Raw genomic sequence first — 22304 nt, 5'->3', positions numbered from 1 at the left:
CGTGTGTGTGTTAGGGAGTCTTCCCGTCTGCTCAGAAAGAAGTCAGATTGGTGTGTCCTCTAGACCGGTCAAACTGGTCTCCCATCTTGGCTTTTCCCTTATTGGTTTTGGCTGGTAGTTCTCAATGGGGTGGCACACAATTGGTTGAGCACCACTTGGTTGTGGGGTGAGGAATATCTCACCAGGCACTCCTTGGGCATCATCAGGTGCCTGCAAGTCGAGGGTGTTAGTTATTCCATCTGCGTCTCGGTCTCAGATTGCTGTGATGGAGGGAATGTAGACATTCTGGGCTTGCAGTGCAAAACGTGGTGGGTGGCTTTGACAATGTGTGTATCGCAAAGACAGTACTTTTAGTAGTGTGCCGAGTTTCGTAATTGGCAATTCCAAATTGGTGCAGAAAAAGGGGCAAAAATAGTTTGAGATTCTTTTCTTTTTTTAAGGCTGAGAATACAATTAGGCATTCTTCTTTTAGACTCCCTCCTAATTGCTTTCTTGCGCTGTTAAGATACAGAACTGTTGAGGATAAAAAAAAAATCATATAATCATCGTATTGAGTAGTTTTCTCTGCCTCTATAGCCCATAGCAGAATGAGCATAATATAAGCTGATCAAGCCAAGGTTCTTTTCACAAATAATTATAATCAATCTATTATTGCTAGCAATCTCATCGGGCAAGCTATTGTCCTTATGCCGTTCCTTTATGACAAAGGTGTACCACAAGGAGATATTCTTCTGAGGGAGAATCCAAGTTTGTTATAAGCTACCTATCTCTCACAGAAGCCATTAGGTATGTAATTGTCATATTTTCTCTCTTGTCAGCACATAACAAAAAAGAATAAGTGCACACATCCTGCCTCTCACAAGACAAGTATTATTTCAATGAAAGATTATTATTTTCTAAAGGTCAGTGTCATTTTTCCCCTCAGAGCAGCCTTTGATGAAGGATAACCTCATATACCAGGTTTATCTTTATAGACACCGGCAAGTCATAAGGGCGCTGTGTAATGGGGCTATTTAGCAGATGCCTAAACAGTGGCGCTCTACAAACTGCTGTGTTGTTCATCCAGGAAGCCAGGTGTCCAAGTTAAACTGGGAACAGTGTCAGTTGTGCTTGCCATTACTGTGTGGCGCATTGTTAACATGAGCCTGGGCTGATGTGTCTAAACAGACTCTAATGTGTTGGATCTTGAAATGAACATGGGCAGACAAAGGGGGTTTTACCACCTCTTTAGTTCATTTAAAAGCTTTTTTCAGCAGCGGCGTGGAAGTATGAATATATTACACTAAGTCCAGGGAACAGTGAAATTGGCCACTGCAGCATTTAAAAAATCTCAGCCTGGGTCTACTCTATCAACTTTTGTGTCCCTCTAAATTGGCTGGGGAGTGTGAGGGCACGTTATGGAACATTGCGCTGTTTTAGTTTGCCAAGCACTTTCACTGCCGCTTCAATGTGACAAAAGCAATGGTTCCACAGACAAATGCAACCTATTTTTGCTTGTTGTTCATGTTTGCTCTAGGAATCAGCCTACTCATTCCTCCCGAGGCCATTCCCAGAGGGAAGATATATGAGATTTATCTCACTGTTCAGAGGAAGGAGGATGTAAGGTACGTTCCTTTGCTTCTCTGTCCCTGTTTTTTTTTTTTTTTTAAGAGAGAATTTCAGAACTCCTTTTGAAAACCTTCACTCACCAAACAAATAACAACAGACAGACAACTGTATGAAATCTGACCAGATCCTTCTTCATATCATTTGTTTATCCAGGGTCCCTGCAGTTGTGCTTTGTTTAGTTTTAATTTATATTAATATTGGTAAAGGTCAATATTTGGTCTTTGCTTTATTTAATTGTGAATGTATGCTGTGTTCCTGGTCATTCCCATGTGTTGTGTGTTGTTTCCTACTTGAGGTTACCTCTAGCTGGCTGTCAGACCCTCCTGAGTCCCATTGTAAGCTGTGGCCCGCCTGGCGTGGTCCTGACCCGGCCTGTTATCCTCAGTATGGACCACTGCTCAGATGCCAACCCTGACAACTGGGCCATGAAGCTGAAGAAACAGTCATATGAAGGGAGCTGGGAGGTAAGATCCTGGATTTACTTGGTTGAGAAAATACTTATCTTGTATCCTTTATACTGAAACATCTATCTTTTGAGCCATAGTAGTATTACGACCATTATTATTAGTAACAGTCATAGCATTGTAGATGTATCCCATAGTTCTATAAATATAATGTTGGCATTTTACATAAGTTATTTACATACACAGAAGGTATTTTATAATTCCGGTTTCTGATTTATGGATAGGATTACAGCTGCCCATTTTAGGAGCAATGTCAGGAAGTTTTTCCATATCAGTTGTCTAATGAGAGAACAATCTTGGGAAGCCCTCTTCACTTGTGGGCAGATTCTCTTTTGCGGTTCACATGAGGTTGTGACCAAATACCGTATCGCCCTCAACAAACACGCTAAGTCCCATAATTCATCATTAATAGCTAATTGCTTCTTCTTATCCTTGTGACTTCCGTGTCCTTGTTTCCTTGACAGGTAAGTTCAAAAGCGAGTTGGCAAGCGTCTTGGTTCAGTGCGTGTAACTTGCATAACCCGCCACACAAGGAAAAATCAAAGGACCAAAGCACCTGTGTTTCTGGTAGAAGCTGAACTGTAAAGAATGTGGAGACCTGCAGGAGAATAGCAGGAGTCTTCTTTCATGCTCAATATCTTGCATAAATTATTAAACAGTTCGGTGTTGTGGCAGTGGGGTGTCTGCCAGATGAATTGGCCTGTCTGATTCAGAGGTTAGAGGTCCGCATTAAATCATCCACACGACCAAATTTAGCCTACTATCCAGAGACCGGGCACTGAGAGCCTGCGATAGAGATAACAATTTTAAAGTTACTTCCAGCTCAACGCAGAGTCTTACCTGGTAATCAAAGAGACGTAAAGGTGCCTGGAAACGCAGATAAAGAAAAAACCTTTGACTGTGCTTAAATTAAATTAAAATCGTGTATTACATTGCTGCTGTCATATAAATGAATAAAAAATACTCTGTGGAGCAATGGGAGAATATTTGTTTGTCAATACCAATTGCAGTGCTGGTAAAGGTCATTTTAGCTTATCTTATTGATTACAGAATGCATTCATTTACTGTGCAAAAATTTGTCAATGTATAACGGCCTGTAAGCTTTTCAATTGGGTACATCTTGTCTAATTTGGAAGGGTTTTGTGATTTGGGTCCAAGATCAGGGCGGTTCTCTATGCCCTCAGCCTGTACCTGTCATGTCCTGATAGAGCTGAACTCCCCAACAGCACTTCCAACAACATTCAGCGGACTCCTTTGATGGACACAAAGATCAATACAGCCCAGAGGAAAAGCTAGTGGCATAAACACCTATTAGTATATTGTTATTGTCACTGATGATTCTGTTTTTTCTTGGCTGCATTTTTCTCTCCCTCCATAAATAGTGAACACATTTTACACTGTTCACAGGCAATCCTAACCCATATATTTGTAAGGAAATGCTTGGTTTATGAGCAAAGAGGAAAAGAGTAAACAAAAATATGTAAGTAAAGAGTCAAATGTCAGAAGGACAGAAAAAAGTGGTAGGTGCGCGGAGGTCACGGTTGAATAAAATCTCAAATGTGTTTTGATCACAGGTCAGCAAAAAGGAAAAAAAAGCCATGTGGCTTTAATTAGTTAAAGAGCAGCTTGTGATAGTGAGAATGAAAATGCCCAGGCCTAATGGCTCACCAATACTCTCTTGCTGCGCACTCTATCATTAGCTTGTCCGTGAATCATTTTAATACACCGTTGTAAAGCAGGGCAGCAGGTCAACTGCGCCAAAGCACGTGCCGACTTAAATACAGCCTAATACAGCACAGGAAGAGCAGAACCTCTGAGTCAGGCCTTGAGCTATGGGCATCCAGCTTTACTTTACAACAGCTGAGAAGGAAGATCCTAAGTTAGTCATAACCTTATTTTTTCTCACAAACAATTCACTTCTATTGACATTTAATTGCACAAAATATCTGGGCTTAACTGAACTCTTGTTGTTGCAGAATGGTGGAGTAATGCGAACCTCTAGCATGTTCATAGTCCAATTAGATCACTTGTACCTTGGTAATGAGGTAGTAACCAAGCTTTTAAAATGTATCTGGATGAATTGTGATTTCTCACAGCTATTCTGCACCTATGCTAAGTGAGGACTCGGTCTGAGATTTAGCACAATGCAATTAAAACAGTGAAATGGAACCAATCTGTGCTTGTTACAATTATGAAAGTGGAATTATTAATGAATTGCGGGGTGGGGGGATTTGCTGTGTAATTCTTTATGCAAGAAAGCCTATTTAAACAGTTGGCAAAGTGTTGCGATACTGAACAGTGGCATGCAATTCTATTTTTAAAAATGATTCCCGCACACTGCATAGAAATGAAACATAACCTGCCATTTAGGCTCTGTTTGTTACGATGACGAGGCTGCTCTTGGATGTGTAAAATGACTCACAGAAATCTGCATGCAGGTGCATGTGAATATTTAATTATTCTGACAATCATGGTATATCCATCTAGTCTGTATGAATGAGTTCTGTAAAGCATGAACAAGGCTAAAGACTGTCCCCCTAGCAACCAGGGACGAGAATAAAAACCTTTAGCAGTGAAACTGAATTACTGCCTGATGTGTGCAATGGTTATGTTAAAGCAGGTTCTGATGGTTTGTTATAATTGGACCAAAAAAGAGACTGTTAACTTAAGTATTAGTGCAAGTTTCCAATAAATTCCCCCGAAGTATATTTTTCCTCATTATATTTCAATAACAATCGTCACTGTTTTAGAGAACCGTCCACCATGTTGTGTATTTTTTTGGCAAGTGTCTTAAAATTCCCAGAATGCATTGCGTGATTGACTAAGACCAGTCTAAGGAGAGACAACTGTTTTAACTGAGTGTCTATAGTTAGTATGACTTATAATTATTATTATTACTATTATTATACTAAGACAAAAATAAATATATTAAGAGAAAGACTGTCTGTGTTTATGCAACCAGCCCCTGGCCCCAACTCTGGCTTACCCTACTGTTGACTTTAGCCAGGAGTTCCCAGGGGACAGTGCTCAGTTGACCCCAATGCCACCAGAAGAGGTGGGTGGAAGCCTGCAGAGGAAAACTTGTTTATCCACACATGATAGAGTCCTGTGACTTCTGAGAACAGAGTGTTGGCTGTTCCATCCGCTTCATATCCTCTGGATGGTGTGATAGAAGGACTGTAGGCATTCTGAGCTTTGCATTGTGGAAAATCCCAGATTCATCTGACACTGTGTCTATTGGAGGATGCCTGCTTTGACTCATTGCTCCTGAAGCAGTACAGAAGTTATAGCACTCAGCCAAGTTCAGTAGTTGGCAAAAAGGCGTGAAAATTGAGGTTTCTTTCTTCTGCTATAAATAAACTTGAATGTAATGCTATACAGTACACTCGTTCCATATTGATTGATTGTGTGAAGTTCCCATCTAGATCTGCGGTAAATTCAAAAGAGAGATACGGCATATGCAGACACCTTCAACTTATATGTACGAGCATCTGAAGTATTGATAAAAATAGGTGCAGATCAAAAACGCAGCAGAAAGTGAAAAACAGAAGCGCACTCAAGGTGTTTAGATCTCAAATCACAATATGTTCTCGGTCTGCCTGCTTTGCGTGTGACGTTTGCTACCTACACCTACACCCCCCACCTCCCTCTGAGATATAATGGACTTTTCAGATGTCCTTCTGGTTGAATAAATTAACAAAAGTTAGAAGTAGGAAACAGTACAAGAAAAGAATTATAATTGGTGAACAGTGTTTCCTGTGCAGTATTAACAGGTGGCACTTGCCGTCTTCTGCAGACTGCTGAATTATCTACTCCGACAAGTTAGCAATTACACACATATGTCTAACAGATGGGAAATAGCCAGGAGCTCAGGATTCTCAAAATAAACTTGTTTGTTTTCCTCTCCCTCTTGCATCAGTCAGAATGGCAGAGTTCTCATTCCGGATGATTTCCAGTGGAAATTTTGAGAGCTCTCTAATGAGGAGCGCTCGGCCCCTAATTTGTTTATTTATCGGAAAGAGACACGTACGCTAATGGGACGATGTGAAGACAGGGTCGCCCACTCCCACAGTGTTCTCGCATGCTGGGATCTCCCGTGGAAATCAAACGCATTGACAGCAAGGTTAATTGGCGCTAACAACCGCCAAAATAAAATAAATAAAAATAAATAACCGTCTTCAGCTTGTCGACGTTCACACAGCTGTTGAAAGTCGCTTAAAATGCAGTTCAGCTGCAGCACAATTAAACAACAAGCTACAGTGACAGTTCCAATTTGGTGGCAAAGACATGTTGTCAATTCATAATAGAAAAAGAAGGAGGATCAACCGATTTGCTGGATATTTAGGTTTCCGGATCAACTGTTTCTGAAGATACACTGTAGAGCATCCTCTCATGGAGACGGAATAAGCGAGAGTAGTAGCAAGAATAATAATTATAGTAGGATTAGCTGAATTAGTAGAGAAATTAATTATAATACGTACAGCATGTGTTTAGATGGGATGTAGAGTTTATGGTCTGTAGCAGGTGTTGCTCTGGATAGCTCAAACATTTGGCAGCTCGTATCAAGATGTTATATATGCAAGCACTGATTCTGTGGTCAGAACAATATGTAACCGCTTTAAAAGGTTAGAACCTTAACCAAGATGAATACCTAGCTGCTTAAATCTGTTCGTGTTTCCTGTTCTGGTTCATGTTGTTGGCCTGCCATTACCTGCCTTAGAGTTGTACCCAACTGAACGACAGCTCAAAGTATTTTCTTTTCTTTTTCCCATGCACTATAAAAAGCAGGCGATGAGTGATAATTCATAAATAAGGCTGCTCCCGCTTTGCCAAGTGAAGACAGTAGACCACAATTGAACTCAGCCTTGCTACGGGCAGCCACCCGTCCCAAAGGACTAAGAGGGAAGCGAGAGTGCTCTCACAGTCATGTCTGATCTGCAGTTTCATGGGACTGAGAGTTGTTGACAGAGAAGTTGGAGTTTAACTTTTCCCACACTGTGCCGACAGGATGTACTGCAGGTAGGAGAGGAGCTGCCTTCTGACCCGTACTACTGCCAGCTGGAGGCGGATACATGCCGGGTGTTCACCGAGCAGCTGGGCCGCTTCACGCTGGTGGGGGAGTCTCTGAGCATGGCCGCCGCCAAACGCCTCAAACTGGTCCTCTTCGCCCCCGTGTGCTGCACCACCCTGGAGTACAGCATCCGAGTCTACTGCATGGACGACACCCAGGACGTTCTCAAGGTGAGCACTGATGCCTCAGGGGACCGAGTTTCTCCTTCCCATGACAGTTGAAAAAAAAAAACAGCCCAAGGTTTTTCATTCAGAAAAGTTCAGAAGAGCAAATCCGATCTTTCAAATCAAAAAACAAATAAATAAATAAAGGCAAAACTGTGCCTATTGTTTCTGCTGCAGCTGTATCTTCCGGCTATTGAACTGGATACATAATTAAATCAAGTATCGGCATGATTTCCTTGTTTTGTGTGCGTTTGTGTGTTCAATGGCATACAATGCTGCTTTTAGTCCTGGTCTGCACCAAGGTTGCAGATAACAGAGCCTATGTTTCCAAGCAGTTACTGGGGTGTTTGTCAGCTTTCATTTTTTTATTACAGAAACTAGATCATAGAGAGCTAATGTCAATTAGGTGAAGGACCAAGCTCTACTCTGCTCAGCTCAAGTTTGCATGTCTAATTACGAAAATAAGAACAAGCCTTTTGAACATTCATTATTTTTACCCTGTTCCCACTCCACTTTGGCAGACGCACACAGACTCGGGTGTAGCCATTTTCTCAAGAGCCTTAAAAAGCTCCTCTTCTGAACGTTTTCTGGAGTAGGTGAACTTTTAATTCAAGCCAAACGCTAGGGGGGTTTAGTACCATTGCTGAGCAGAAGGACCGCTATTCTTGCAAATTGAAGTCCCCTGTTAGAAGGGAATATTGGAGGGAGGGGTGGTTTAAAAGGAGACGGGAATTGATTACATCCCATCTTTAAAACCCACAAAGTGTTTTTGGCCACATGGCTGCTGAAATTCAATTTACCGAGTTGTGAAATAAACTTTACTGACATAAGGTCACTCTTGTGTTGGGCTCTCGTCACGGAAACTTTTTCTTCTTGTCTGATTGCGTAGACTGGCACTACCCATGACTAACAGCAAGCGTTTTCAAGCATAGATTTATACAGTTTATATAATTGCCTAAAGCAGACAGTATTGGATGACAACACCAGTTTTATTATTGGTTTTGGGGTTTGTTTCTTGTTCACTCAAGTCGCAATAATCCCTGATAAAGCCGTGGAATCTAAGAAAGCTGCTCTAAATATTCCGCTTTTTGCAATGATGTACTTTGAATCTAGTTTCATGTGACGAAGGAAAACAGGTGAATTTGAAGTCTCATGTGGCCTTATCGCTTTTAACTCTCTAGTTATTTGTGTTTTCCCAGTATCCCTTGCAATGAACATACAACACAGAAACTAAGATCCTAAAACAAAACAGTCAGCAAGAATGAGGCAACATCAACAACAATGTAGCTGTATGTCGTTTGCAATTCATGACTATTAAAAGCCTCTTCCACAGAGACGTTTTCTGGAGCATTGCTTTTACATGTGTAACAATCTGAAAAGGTGTTGTTTTTTTATTGGGGTAAAAAAAAAAAAGTTATCTTTAGTGTTCTTTTGCCCTATAAGCAGGTGTGCTGGGAATTTGCTGACCAAAACAATTTTTTGTTTTGTTTTTTTGACAACTCCCTTAAGCAACGCTGCAGAAGAAAGCAAAGCCCGGCAGATCTGTGAGATCCTGTGGCAGATCTGGTTTAGAAGCGAGAGGGTCCTGTATTGCACACACATCCTTTTGTCTTGGTGTTTGTTGGTAATACTCAGCATTGCTTTTGTCTAAAAATAAACATGCTTTTCTGCAGATCTGTGTTCCTAGCACATTCCTCTCCCTTGAGTGAGGCATCTCCATTTTCAACATAACAAAACAGCTTTTACCTGTTAATAACACGTCTAAAAGGATATTAATGGCTTTTTATAGAAGAGCAGGTAAATTACGTCGGGGATTAGCTGAGTGCTTGGAGGCGATCGCTGAACAATGGGCTGATAATTTATTGTAATGTCATTATGAACTAGTGGAGACCTTTTAAAGTTTAATTAGGAAAAGAGAAAGTGAGATAATGCCTTAATGGTCCCTAGCACCAATAACCCAGATCTTAAATCCTAACTGTTTTGTTTTTGTGGCGTGTTTGTTTTTAAAAATATGCATCCAGCTTTGTGCAAATGGAAAGGGGCTTAAATGGCGAAATTCAGCAGTCACACGTGGATATACCGCATTAAACACTCCAGGTTCAGCCCACATTGGAAGAAATCCAAACCGCTGTACTGACCCATGAGCTCAAACATGCTGGTAATGAATTTAAACCCATATTTAATAGCTGTTCTGCACGGGTACAGCATCAGCTTATTTCTATAGCTCTCGATTCGCAGTCTGCAAATGATTTTTCTTTTTCACTTTCAAGCAAATTGAAATGGAGAAGGGGGCCTGTGCTGTGAAGTAAAACATCACTTTCACATTCCTCCATAGCTGGACTGGATTGGCCTGGAACTCACCCTTTTTTTTCTCGCTCATGGTATGAAATACGCCAGATGTACCTGTATGTTGCAGCACACTCCTTCCTTCTGAAGTTTATTTATTTGTGTATGTATGTATTGACCGCTACTTACTTACTTATTTATATCGGTTGTCATAAGCGAGTGCGTTTTGGCTTTTGAAAGTGGCCGAAAATGGACCATAATGGTCTATTTTAGATGCAGTGCAAGCTGATGGTATCCAGGCCTCAGAATAGGTTTTCGATTGGCTCATGAGCACTTCCACTTTCCTGAGCTTTTTAAAAGACAGTCACTGGCAATGACCCCGATAAAGCTGTACATAAAGGCAGGCTTTCATCGTCTAATTAACATGGATTAAAATAATGTTATTGTCTTTGATAATAGGCTGAAAATGACACAGGGGACTCGGCAACATTTAGTCTCCGCAATCTGGATATGGAGGCGCTCTTTCAGGACCAATATCATGAATAATTTAAGAATGGCACAGCTTTGGGCCGGCTTCAGGAAAGTTTGGCAGGAAGATCAGAAATGTCACATTGTACTTTGGATTATCTGTTTTCCCTTCTATGCTTTTCTGAAAACATTTGGGTAAACGACATCCTGCAAGTCTAACCTAGAAGGTTGACCGCTAACAATTATGTTTTAGAATTATAAATTAAATAAATAAATCCCAATGTCCTTTTTTGCATGATAGTATTCTGCTGTAGAAACAATTAATCACTGAACATAACATAACATAAACCTAACAAAAAAGTTGTTTGTTGCAGAGCAGAAATGTTTTCCTAATTCTTCAATAGCACCTTTTAAAAATGTAAATTTGTGATTGGGTATAGGCTAAATAAAATGAACTTGCTGGAGTTCATTTCAAGTTAAAAGAAAACTGAGTGTACTTTGTTATCCTGCTAGAAGCCTACATTGGTGTGCTAGCTGTATAATAGTTAAAAGAAACATATGAGCATAATTAAAATAGATTTCTTCCACGCATTATGTCATGAAACAGCAATAAAAAACAAAACTATAGAAAATCAAAACCAGCCTACATTACTTTTGAAGAAATGGATGCATTGTTTGGGGAAACAGATTTGGGAACTGTATCTGCTTTGCATCCGTTTTCTCCCACTGTTTCTGAAATGAGAATGTGCTATACCTGTCACTCAGCAGCCGAGGAAGCTCAAGGCGGGAAGTCGAGTTGTTTGTGTTTTATTATTTCGCCTTTTTTTGAAGCTGCATTCATTTCCATTCGCATGCAGTCATTCACTTCTCAAGGACTCGCGAACTTAAAACAATTTCAGGAAGACACACTAATTCATTCACCGTACAAACGAGACAAATTAATTTCAGCCAAACGATAAAAACATTTCATTTGTAACTCGGGGAAACATTTTGAGCCCAATTGTTTAGACTATTCACACCCCGCTTCCTGCTAAATATTCCCACACTGCAGTTATGTCTCCATGGTGCGGGGGCTATATGAATGTGTTGCATACTGAGAGTGAACATCACAGCAGAAAGCCATCCAGAAAACAGTTTGCTGACAAATACATAGAATTAGTGTTAATTGAATACTCGTTATAATTTCACAAAGACTGGTGGGTGTGTATGAGACGGCTTAGTAGAATTCTGCATGATTACATTTCATTTGTTCATTCATTTATTCATTTTGTGTTTGTTTATTAATGATTTACATGTTTAAGTACTTAATATCGAGGTAGAAACAATCTGTGTCTTCCGACTACTCAAATGCATTTTTGGTAATGGAAAGCAATGGAAAGCGACCTTTAAACACTTCTATTGAATGTGAAATCATTACTGCTTTCACTGCCTAAATCTGTTTAACCCAATGGATTAAAACTCCGTTAGAAACCATTTTACTATTCTGAAATAAACATATCTTTTAAATCAGTAGCATGCAAAGTGTCGCAGATATAGCAAAGCGATCTGTAGCTTTTTTCGCCTAAGGATGGAAGCACAACACACAACTGAAAGCTGGAACAGAATAGCCTTTGTTTTTAAATTAATTTAATTATTATTATTACTATTATGTTTTTTGTTTAGAGTGAGTGTGCGTTGCATTTAGCTTCCCACAGTTAATAAAAGCTTGGTATTTAAATTCAGGCTGTTTTTGTTGATTGTCCATGTTCTCGATGGCATTTTTGAATAAGTTACTCCATTTCACACTGAATATCGATGAGGTAAGTTGCAGGATGTCGGCACACCACACCAGCCTTCTACTTTCACAATCATCGCCACACTGCAGGCAAGCGTGCCTTCAAAGCAAATTCAATTATTGTACAACAAACCCCAACTGATTTTAGCAGCTTGCAGTCGGAGTAGGTTAATCAAAATTGACATCTGTGTAGGTGCGTCAAAATACATTTTTGTATGTATAGATGTGTGTGTAAAAAAATTTGTATGTGTGTGAGTATTTAAACCTGGTTCTGCCATCCCTGGGGAATAGATTGTCTAAAAGTATACATATTTTTGTTTTGCTCAGGAAATAAAAAGCCAAAAATATAAATTGTCATTACTCATTGGCCTTGGAATGCTGACAGTGGGCCGCAGACATAGTCATCTGTGAATAATTGCAACTGGTGCAAAAATATCACTATTTCTGTGTCTTCCTGACCCAGAAAACACACTGCACTTCTGTTGATTCTTGTGGGGCACAGAGCAAAGCTGACAGGGAAGTGCATGTCCTCGCTGTGATCTTTGTTTGCACTACAGAAATCTTTCCTTCCCTCTCTGACGCTGGTGTGGTGTGGGCCTGCCTCGCTCTGTCCGGCCCCGAGAACTCTCCTGCCATTTACAGTGCACTCGGCCCATTCCTTGATCATCTGACATCCTGCTTTTTAAAGCTGCTTTCCCCCTTGGCAAAAAGCTAAGAAGCTATGAGTTGTTGTCTAAGCAGCAAATTCCAGCCACGGTGCTTCTAATCCCGTTATCTGAAGCCCTAAAGCTGGTACCCTTGTGACTTGGACACAAGCATGTTAAGCTGCTTTTTTTTTTTCTCTATTCCCCCGTGTCCCTTTCAGCCCTCTTTGGGAGCAGAAGACGTGGGGTGGTCTTGGCATTGTTGGTTGTGGAATTATCAACCATACTGCACGTCTCACTTTTAAATTAATCCATGATGAATCCTTCCCCCCATTTCCCATCCTCGCCACAATTGAACGATCTCTGAGCTTATTGGCTAGGCTTCCAAATATTGACGTGTTAATTGCACTTCAGACTATCCTTTTTGTTACAAATACGCAGACTGAAGTGCATCTGCATCTCACGTTACCCAAGAACAGAAAGGACAATGGTTTATTCAGCACCGGCCAATCAGGGGCTGGGTTATTAGCCTTTGCTGGTACCTTTCTGGACACACCACAACCAAATTAAAAAAATAAAATAACTAATGTTTAATTAAATTTTAAGATATTCAATTAAATGATTATTCATGTCCAAAACTCTGTACAAGATTTATTAAAGTCCATGCAATTAATTGAAAATGCCTGCCACTGTAAGTTCTATAGCGTTCTGTTATTACCAAATCAAAAAACTGTAATAAATTAAGCATATCTGAAAATGTTTCTCTGAGACCCCTGCACTGGCAGAACAGCACTGCCCACATACTTTGTATTATTCCCAACTACAATAAGACCACATTAATACAGTTATAGAGGTTAAACTCTTAGCTTTTTATCCGCAGTGTGGAATTTACACTGCTTGTAGTCAGTGTTTGTAGCGCTAAATAAGGTTCTTGTGCTTTAAAAAGCTTCTGTAATATGTAAATCACTATCATTGTAGCGGAGGAAAAATATGACTCTAAACTGAATAACTATTATACTGTTCTCTTGGCCAGGAACATTATGTCTAAAGCGACCGTCTGAAAGTACTCTGATGTGCACATTATAATGTACCGAGGCATCGAGGCCACAGCTGCAGATTTCATACATCTTTCTTAAATTGTCTTGGGTTGTTAATTTGAAAAGAAAGTAACATAGTAACTGCAGATTGGTATTCACAGCCTTGGTTATTCATAATAGGATAATTGACAGTCTCCTCTGTTTTTTTGGCCGATTACTGGCAGGCCGGGTGAATCCGTGGATAGGTCACGAATTAGTCCGATGTCTGCGAGCAGCCATTTGCGATGCTAATGGTTTTACTGGTACAAAAGAATAATTATGTGATAGAAGAATCTGAGTTAAATATTGCTTTGTGGCAATGCAATAAAATATCCTGTTTCTCCGCAATAGTTTTGTTGTAGAATGTGTAACAAAGGGTTCAATGCACTGAAAAGTTTGTCTCTTTCTTGCCATTAACCAGTAAGACCTTTTGAGTGAATCAATTATCTCTTCTGGTTTTGAAATTAGTTAGATTGGCTAGAACCGGAACCAGTAAAATGGACATGCTGGATAAATAAAGATGTCTTTAAGTATCAGTCATATCAGTAAAACTTGACCATACAGATGCTTTTGTTTATTTTAAGATACCTCCCAAACTGGACTGCTTACAGTCGACTTACATTGAGAGCGATTGCATTGTGTAAGAAAGGTAGAGATTCCTAATGGGTAATTAACAGGTTTCTTACCATATTAATTGAAATCAGTCTGCCCCAAACATGTTAAAGAGAGCAGAAAATTGAATCACTGGCATAGGGATAAAAATGACTGAAATCCTCAGTCCATCTTAATTAGACACCCCGTTCAAAACCCATTTCAAGTGCATCCACATTCCCAGATGAAAGTCTAACTAAGCATATATCAATTATTAAACTATGATTTCCTGTTGATTTTGTACATATCTTTTTCTCCCATCCCCCACAGAAATCAAAGTTCTGTGAAGGCAAACCGAAAAAAAAACTATTTCGAAATGAAATAAGAAATAGTAACCGCAATTAAGAGCTTATAATGACACTGCAATATATTTATAGAGATCCCTTCAGCATTAGCCATAGAAACAAAATATTTGTGCCCCCAAATTCGTAATGAATATTTGCATAGATATACAAAATTCCTAAATAGACTTGAAACAATGTGAACATAATAAAACACAAACAATGTTATGTTATCATGTAAGCCTAGAATAACTATTAAATTGGCCTAGGCTAATTCATTAATCTAGTTATGCATCAGCATAGCAACATTTAAAATGGCTAATTAGTCCATTATAAAGCTTGCTAGTTATTTTTGTTAAAAGCCTAAGTAGGAAATCTAAATAGATGCAACGAGAATAATGTCATATGTGTTAATTATGCTTGTCGAACAATAAACAATAATGTTACTTTAAAATTACCCTGCCAGAATATGAAGTAGTCATTACTGGAATGTATGCACTCAGTTACCTGTTTATTGTAAATGATTCCCATATGCAGATCTGCGACCCATTTCATTATACAGGCTGTAGTTACTGGTCTTGATGGGTTTTGTTGTCCTCATGAACTGGTTGCAGTCCTGTTTGAAATGAGAAGACCATTAATGCTGTGTGATTTAAATAAAATGTGGCATGAAGTATTATTTTAATGCTCAGAATTAGTCCTGTACCATGGAACCCCAAGCTTTGTTTAAACCCCTCTTTCTTTGTTTAGGAGGTTATGCAGCTGGAAAAGCAGCTTGGTGGACGCCTCATCGACGAACCTCAAGTCCTCCTCTTCAAAGACAGCTACCACAACCTGCGGCTCTCCATCCACGACATGCCCAGAGCGCACTGGAGAAGCAAGCTCCTCGCAGGGTATCAGGTATGCTAGGAAATTGTCTTTAATTGGCTTATCTTATACGGGGACCAACTTTAGACCTTTTGTTAATTGGAAAGAAAAAAAAAACTTCCCCAAATGTGTGACGGGATCAGTGTGATTTTGATTAATAATTTTTGTTTTTAACGGTTATATATAGCGCCAATATGTTTATTCTGGTGAATAAATACATGCAGAATATCTCCAGTGAACTGATTTACATTGAGGTTACAGGATTCTTCTACAGTGTTGCCCTAGTTATTTTTGTTTTGTTGTATGTGAGAACAAAGGCTAATTTCAAACATTACCATTGGCATATGAATATCTCCCACTTGAGAAGCACCTAGTGGTAACGGAGCTTTTCAAAATAATAATAATTTCCACTTTTCTCTGCATATGTAGTTCCGATTGTGCTGCTCACAGTATCAGTATGGATTTGTGCCTGACATGTTTATCTATTTATTTACTCTGTACATTTCCTACTCCCACAAAGTAAATAAGTACTATCAGTGCTATCATATTTTGGAAATGCAATTCACAACGGTCACATTGCTTCAGTATATGTTGTGCTCATGTATGATTTTGATCTTGATGGCATGAACCCATTAAATTCAATGTTTTTTTGTTTGGTTGTTTTTGGCCTACACGATCCTTTGCAAAAACCTAGGATGTGTTCAGTGAATGGATTTGAGGCTTAACAGTCTTGCTGGCCTTGGCTTCATTTTTTTTTTTTTTTTTTTTTTTTTTCTTGGAGCTTAATATAGAACATAAAATTATTATTACAGTAGGACTTGTTAAGAAATATTTGTATAAATATATAATGTATACATATATATATATATATATATATATATATATATATATAGGAGAAAGGCATGCAAAGAAGTTTCCACTTCTGTCTACAGCAATATATATAATTTAATTTATCTGACTATTGTACATATGCAAATTAATTTGTCTCGAATAGGAACAATAGAACAATATGACCTTCTGATCTCTGCGTGAAATCCTGCAATATTAGAGCCGGCTGCTTCTATGAGTAAACTTCTGACATGCCTAGTGCAGGTGTTGTGCCCTATTCTTAGCACGAGCAATCAGCACATTCTCCTGAATGCCTTTCGTTTCTTTCCAAAGTGTTATTTTTCCCTCTGACACAGTGCACAGACATGGCTTATCCTAAAGCTGTAAATTTGCTCTCTGTGCTCAAGCTGGGACCTGCTGGCAAGGACAATAGCGCCCCCTGTTGATTTCTCACCTGAATTTGCCAAAGCCGTTTCCACTGTTTCTCTTTTTGCTGTTGCAGATGTTAAGGAAGAGTATCTGACCGAGAAGGGGTTTTGTTGTTGTTGTTGTTGTTTAGTTTTTTGTAGGTGGTGCCTTCTGCCTTTCCTAGATAATGAAATGATTTACTTGTATCATTTCCCAGGGCAATGCTCATTATCGGAAATCATTAAAAAGTGGCACTTGAGGTTTGGTGTCTTATTTTGTGTGAAAAGTAGGGAAGGTGAAAGTCGAGTGGGAACAGATACCAACATGTCTAAAAGCACAACAGTGGAAAAGAAAGGGGCTCGGTTTCTGTGGGTAAAATGTGGTCCAACACTACCCATTTCATTAATTTACCTCACTAATGATTAATTATAATTGGTCCATAATAAGAAATTAGGAAAATGGTGTGTTCCAGCTTTCTTAAGAAGTATTGAAGGACTATTTTAAGTAATAAACTAAAGCACAGATTACACACCGATATCCTTACTGATGACGTTAGAAAATCTCCCTGGTTACAAAGAACTTGCACTTGCACAAAAGATCCTGCACTTCAACCACCACTACATTATCATTGTACTTCCCAGCCCCACACACAAGTGTTTACTTCCACATTTGCATCTTTGCCCACTTCATCAAGGCTCCCTGTTATCTTGGGGCTAATTATTTCATTCAATGCCACGGGATGCCTTTCACCGCGTTAAACAATGGCACTAATGATCCCTGTCTCATTCGCACTTATTAATAAAACTGCCATAGACTTAATTGAAAAACCCATATGACACCCTGTGTGTCATACTGCCTCACTCAGCAACAAGGCTCTGTAATTAAAGATGATTTCACTCGAGTGTCTCAGTGCTGGCAAAGGCCACAAGTACCAACCCCCGTGTGTGCGTGAAGTATATTTCGCCTGATTCCACGTCCGTAACGACGAGAAGCCGAAGAGTTGGGTATCATGTGTTAAGTACCATAGACGTTCTTCTGGTTTTGGAGGGGTTCTGTGAAGGGGGTTATGGTGTTGAGCTGGGAACAACAGTCCTGCTAATTGTCTTCAATTTCACTAGCTGCTGCAGTCATCCGAACAAAGCAGACATTGGAAAAACTTGTATTATTGCTGTCCTTTTCATTGAAGTCATGGCAGAAGGAATTTCTCTCACAAGTTGCCCAAGTTGCTTTTCCCCCTTCTCTCTATTCATAATTAGAAATAACACACTCTTATGCCACAAGCAGGTCTCCTAGAACGACTCAGGAGATTTCTGTAGCAAGTTCTAATATTTAAAAGCACGAAAGCCTGTTCCAGAATAAAAACAATACATTGCACTAAGGCTGCCACACTTCTCCACATGGATTTTTAACCCAACCATTCAGGTCATAATTTATGCATTATTTGTCTGTCAAAGGAAATCCCTTTCTATCACATCTGGAGCGGCTCACAGAGGAGCCTGCACTGCACCTTCACTCTGGAGCGGCTGTGTCTGAGCACGTGCGAACTGTCCTGCCGGCTGTGTGTGTGGCAGGTGGAGGGGGAAGGCCAGAGTTTCTGCATCGACTACAATATCGCAAAGGTAAGGAAGGATGCAACGCTTTGGCTGCTTCAGTTAACAGCACTCTTGTTCTTTCTTTGTCTGTGGTGGAAAAGCCACTGCAGAGACTGTCCTTTTATTAATGTCATGTTTCTGAAAATAGGGGCTGAATGAAATTGTGCAATTGAGTAGCAGCTAAAAACCCAAAATAGCAACACAGGCCAACTGACTCTTGTTTGTAACCTTTTGTATCTTGTTAAAAATATGAATTCTCGAGCTCATTTGCTTCCATCAGAACAGAGGCCGTAACAGTGTTCAGTGATACCATGATCGTATTACAAGAGGCGCCAGTCCTCCCTTTTCCTTTGAAACCCAGAGCTGTACACAACTGTAATAAATTAAATGGACCGCAGGATAATCCAATTGTTTTGTCTTTGAAACAGCCAACAATAATGGAGGACTCAACAGTGGCTTGCTTTATTTGGAGGGTGAAAAAAAAAAGACTTGGGTCTCTAGTTAAGTAATGAAGTTTAGGTGAGATAACAATCTCTCAGTGGAAACTCTGGAGTCTTTCACCAGTGTCGATGGCGCGAGATTTTTCTTTCTTGATGCTCCACTGGTGATTTAATTAAATCCTAGATGTAGCAAAACATATGAATGCTGTGAGGTTTGCAGTGTGTAGGATTTCAATAAATCACCACTGGTGCGTTACGGAGAATGAGAAGAGAATGATTGTGTTGAGCGTTTCCTTCTCTGTTTTTTCGTTTTCACCTCACCCTCTCTGGATACCTATCAGTGTGTAAGGGCTTATCACGGAGAGTACATCCAGCCTGTGAAACTGCAGCTATACAAATATGTGTCAGCCCTGTTGTGAGGAATGCTTGCAAATGTTTGAGGCTGAACCTGCAGAAAGCAAATCTCTCGGTGCCACTGTTTTGCAGACACAAACGCAAACTTTCAAAGTATACCTACGGGTGTATTTTTATTTTTATTTTTATTTTACTGGTAATTTCCATTGCACCCAATCATTTCAAAGTCCATAATTCAACCCCCTTAAGCTATATAGCCCATATCAGTATAGCTTTCAAAATGTCTGCCTCTTCCTTATATGGCATTACATTAAAACATTGCCTCAGTCCTCATTCTTGAGGTATCTAGGATTTTTTTCAAGTACTATTTCTACTTGAGATATAACCCCTAAAGCACCGTCACTTGCTGAGTCCTGATGTGCCAGGGAATTACTTAGGTGAACTACGTATTGAATTTGTCACCCCAGGAAAATGCACGATAATCTTCTTCCATAATCTCACTTCATAGTTTTCTTGGCATCAAGTAAACAACAGGTATTGACTAACTAAAATTATGCCTAATCAAGTGCTTCATCTGTTACCCCCAGGCAATTTTGCCATCCAATAATAGAGCTAAGGTGGAGAATAGCCTTTCTTTGCCCGGCACTTTAAAGCAAGGGATCTTAAACTAGTTCTATTTTAAAGTAGATTGTTTTTCCGCTGCTAACATACCATCAGGGTATCATTATTGTGCAACCACAACATCCCACCCCTACCCAAGGTCCACAATTTACGCCGGGACAGCTGTGCCCTGCAAGTAGCCCGCAGACAGCTTAAAAATTGAAATAGCGCAGAGAATTGTAGGTGCCAAATCCAGCCTTTGACCTGAAATCAGTTTTTCTGTATTTTGATCCGAATTCCAAGAGGAAATGGCCTGGAAATTGGCAGTTTCCTCTGCGTGAGCGCAGAGAAATTAATCTCAGTAGTATTTCGGTTGGGATGGATCGAGAGGTGTATAGATTGGTAAACAAGCAGGAAGGTGGGGAGTTTGATATATAGGTAGGTAGATAGATAATAGAAAACAGGTTTAGATCACTATTCAAAGATACAAATGTAGTATTTCAAATGAGCTAATAAGAAATGTTAAGCAGTTTCTAAAGAGTACATAATTTCACACTGAAGATGTGCAGAAAGCTCGTGTCTAGACGCCGCTCTCTACCCCAGGCGTCTTGCTGTGGAAATGAGTGGGCAGCACAAACTGTCCTTCAGCCGCTGTCATTCCCCAGGCTGACGCGCCCCTGCTCCAATCTCACCCCTCCAAGAGCCAGAGGTGGTCTGCTCTCAATGCGAAACATTTTATCAGAAGCAAGGAGCCATCGATTCACGTCAACTATTAGCTTGCCCCAAAACAAGCTTTATCCGAATGCAGGCCACCTCAGGTGAAGCCCCTGGCTGTCTATTTGCAACAATCGATAACGCCGTGTTACATTCTGATTGCTTTGTCTACTCCTCAGCTTCGTTAGCAAAAAAAAAAAAAAACCTCTTTAACCTTTCGATCCCTCTGGTTTCTTTGTTTTTGTTTTTGTTTTATTTGCTTATTTATTTATTAGATTAGAAAATTAATGTCCTCTGGCTTGTAAAATCTAAACAATGAATGCAGTTTTGTCTTTCTATATTTTTTTAGCCTTCTGTTGTGTTTCTTGGAACCTTTTATGTGAATCACGGGGCCACTTTCCCAAAGTCTTTTTCTGTTTGAAAGCAATTTGCACTACCATGGAGTTTCTCTCTCATCTCATCTCTGAAAATACAATTGTAATACAATCAACGATGATTTGATAAACAGCAATGGTACCTGGCACCCTGACTGAAGTCAAATCAAGCCCTTTTATGATATAAACTCAAATTTAAATCAACGGAGCCTGGCTTTTCAATAAAATGCCACAGGGTTTCTCCCTATAGTATGCATTTATCTTTTCATCAAAACTCTAGAATCTGGAACCAAGCTGGAACTTCAGAGTCATAATAACAAAAACATGAATTCTGACTTTTGTGTTTTTTTTGCCGGTGTTTTTTGTTTGACGCTTACTATGATCACTTTGAAAACTAACATAATCAAATGTGAACAATGTTGCCCATCTCTGAATAGGTAATTTCCCACAGCTGTAACAAAGAAGCATATGATCTCTCAATCTCCTGTTTAATATCTCTCTCTCTCTTTCTCTCTCTCTCTCTCTCTGTGGGAATCCATTGCTATATAGGACAGCAGAGCTCTGGACGCGGACCTGCTGGATTTGGACAACACTGCCCCAGCCCTGGCTGGCCCCAGTGCGTTCCAGATCCCCTACCTGATCCGCCAGAAGATCTGCAGCAGCTTGGATGCTCCCTGCCCACATGGTGCCGACTGGCGGTTGCTGGCTCAGAGACTGCAGCTCGATAGGTACAATACAGCTGCCAGCAATTAGTGCCTTGGCACAGACTAACCTGACTGCAACAGCACCCCAGAGTACAGCCCTCTGTGTTTTGCTGATGAGACCTATTGCTACTTCAGGATCCCCCTCCGGTGCTAAGATGTCAGTCTTGCATGCATATTACAGCTCGGAGAATGGATAAAGGCCTCAAACGTTGCTCTGTTTTTGTTCTGTTGTTAGCTCGTCCAAATTAAATATCCAGTCAAGCCTCTCGATGACAAAATAAAACCTGTTATTCACACATTACAGCTCCGGCTAAAGCTCGAAAAGGACTCCACACCCAGCATTCCCGTCCTTCCTCGTTCGAGTAGCATTCAGGCTTAAAATTCTTTCAAATGATTCCCGTCGACTTGTGTCTACTTCATCACAGTCGCGCTCCTGTGCCACGCGGCAGATGGAGATTACGCCACCAATGTGTCACTGAGTTTTTTGTAATAAATTCCTAATCCTGTTTTGTAATTATAATATTAACAACAGCGGTTTGTCAGATGTATGACTTAGTGGTAACATTAGCAAAGGTAGCAAATATTGTTCTAAATAGAGATGCTCGTGAGGAAAAGCAAGGGGAGAAAACTGCTAAGACTGAGGGGGTTAAGCGTATATCATTAAAAAGAGAGAGATGCCTAATTAGTGTGATGCATGGTGAGTATTAGGCGTGAGTGGCTATGGCAACAGGTAACCATTGGATTCCCATTGTGTTGCATTTAAATCCCATTCCTTGCTTTGCTAAAACCCTGACGACATGCTACTAAGCCTGTGGCCTCTAGGACATATCTAGTGAAGTAGTGAGGTCTGGATAATTAAGCTTGTGGAGGATTATGCTCTGGGAGGCCTATCAGCAAGACCCTGATGTTCCAACCAGCGATATGACATTTAAAGAC

General features: G+C 40.0%; 1 protein-coding gene across 1 annotated transcript in view; it reads left to right on the top strand.

The window, feature by feature from the left end:
* Window positions 1–22304, top strand: part of unc5a (unc-5 netrin receptor A) — a 187827-nt gene that overhangs the window by 158153 nt on the left and 7370 nt on the right. Inside the window, exons 10-15 of the mRNA XM_066716557.1 lie at window positions 1517–1604; window positions 1904–2072; window positions 7080–7313; window positions 15238–15387; window positions 18045–18209; window positions 21214–21392. Coding sequence (XP_066572654.1) covers window positions 1517–1604; window positions 1904–2072; window positions 7080–7313; window positions 15238–15387; window positions 18045–18209; window positions 21214–21392 — 985 coding nt within the window. The remainder of the gene's footprint in view (window positions 1–1516; window positions 1605–1903; window positions 2073–7079; window positions 7314–15237; window positions 15388–18044; window positions 18210–21213; window positions 21393–22304) is intronic.

The sequence above is a fragment of the Amia ocellicauda genome, chromosome 11, assembly GCF_036373705.1.
Source record: "Amia ocellicauda isolate fAmiCal2 chromosome 11, fAmiCal2.hap1, whole genome shotgun sequence".
Taxonomy (NCBI): domain Eukaryota; kingdom Metazoa; phylum Chordata; class Actinopteri; order Amiiformes; family Amiidae; genus Amia; species Amia ocellicauda.
The sequence above is the reverse complement of the archived record's forward strand: the minus strand, read 5'-3'. Positions and strand labels throughout refer to the sequence as shown.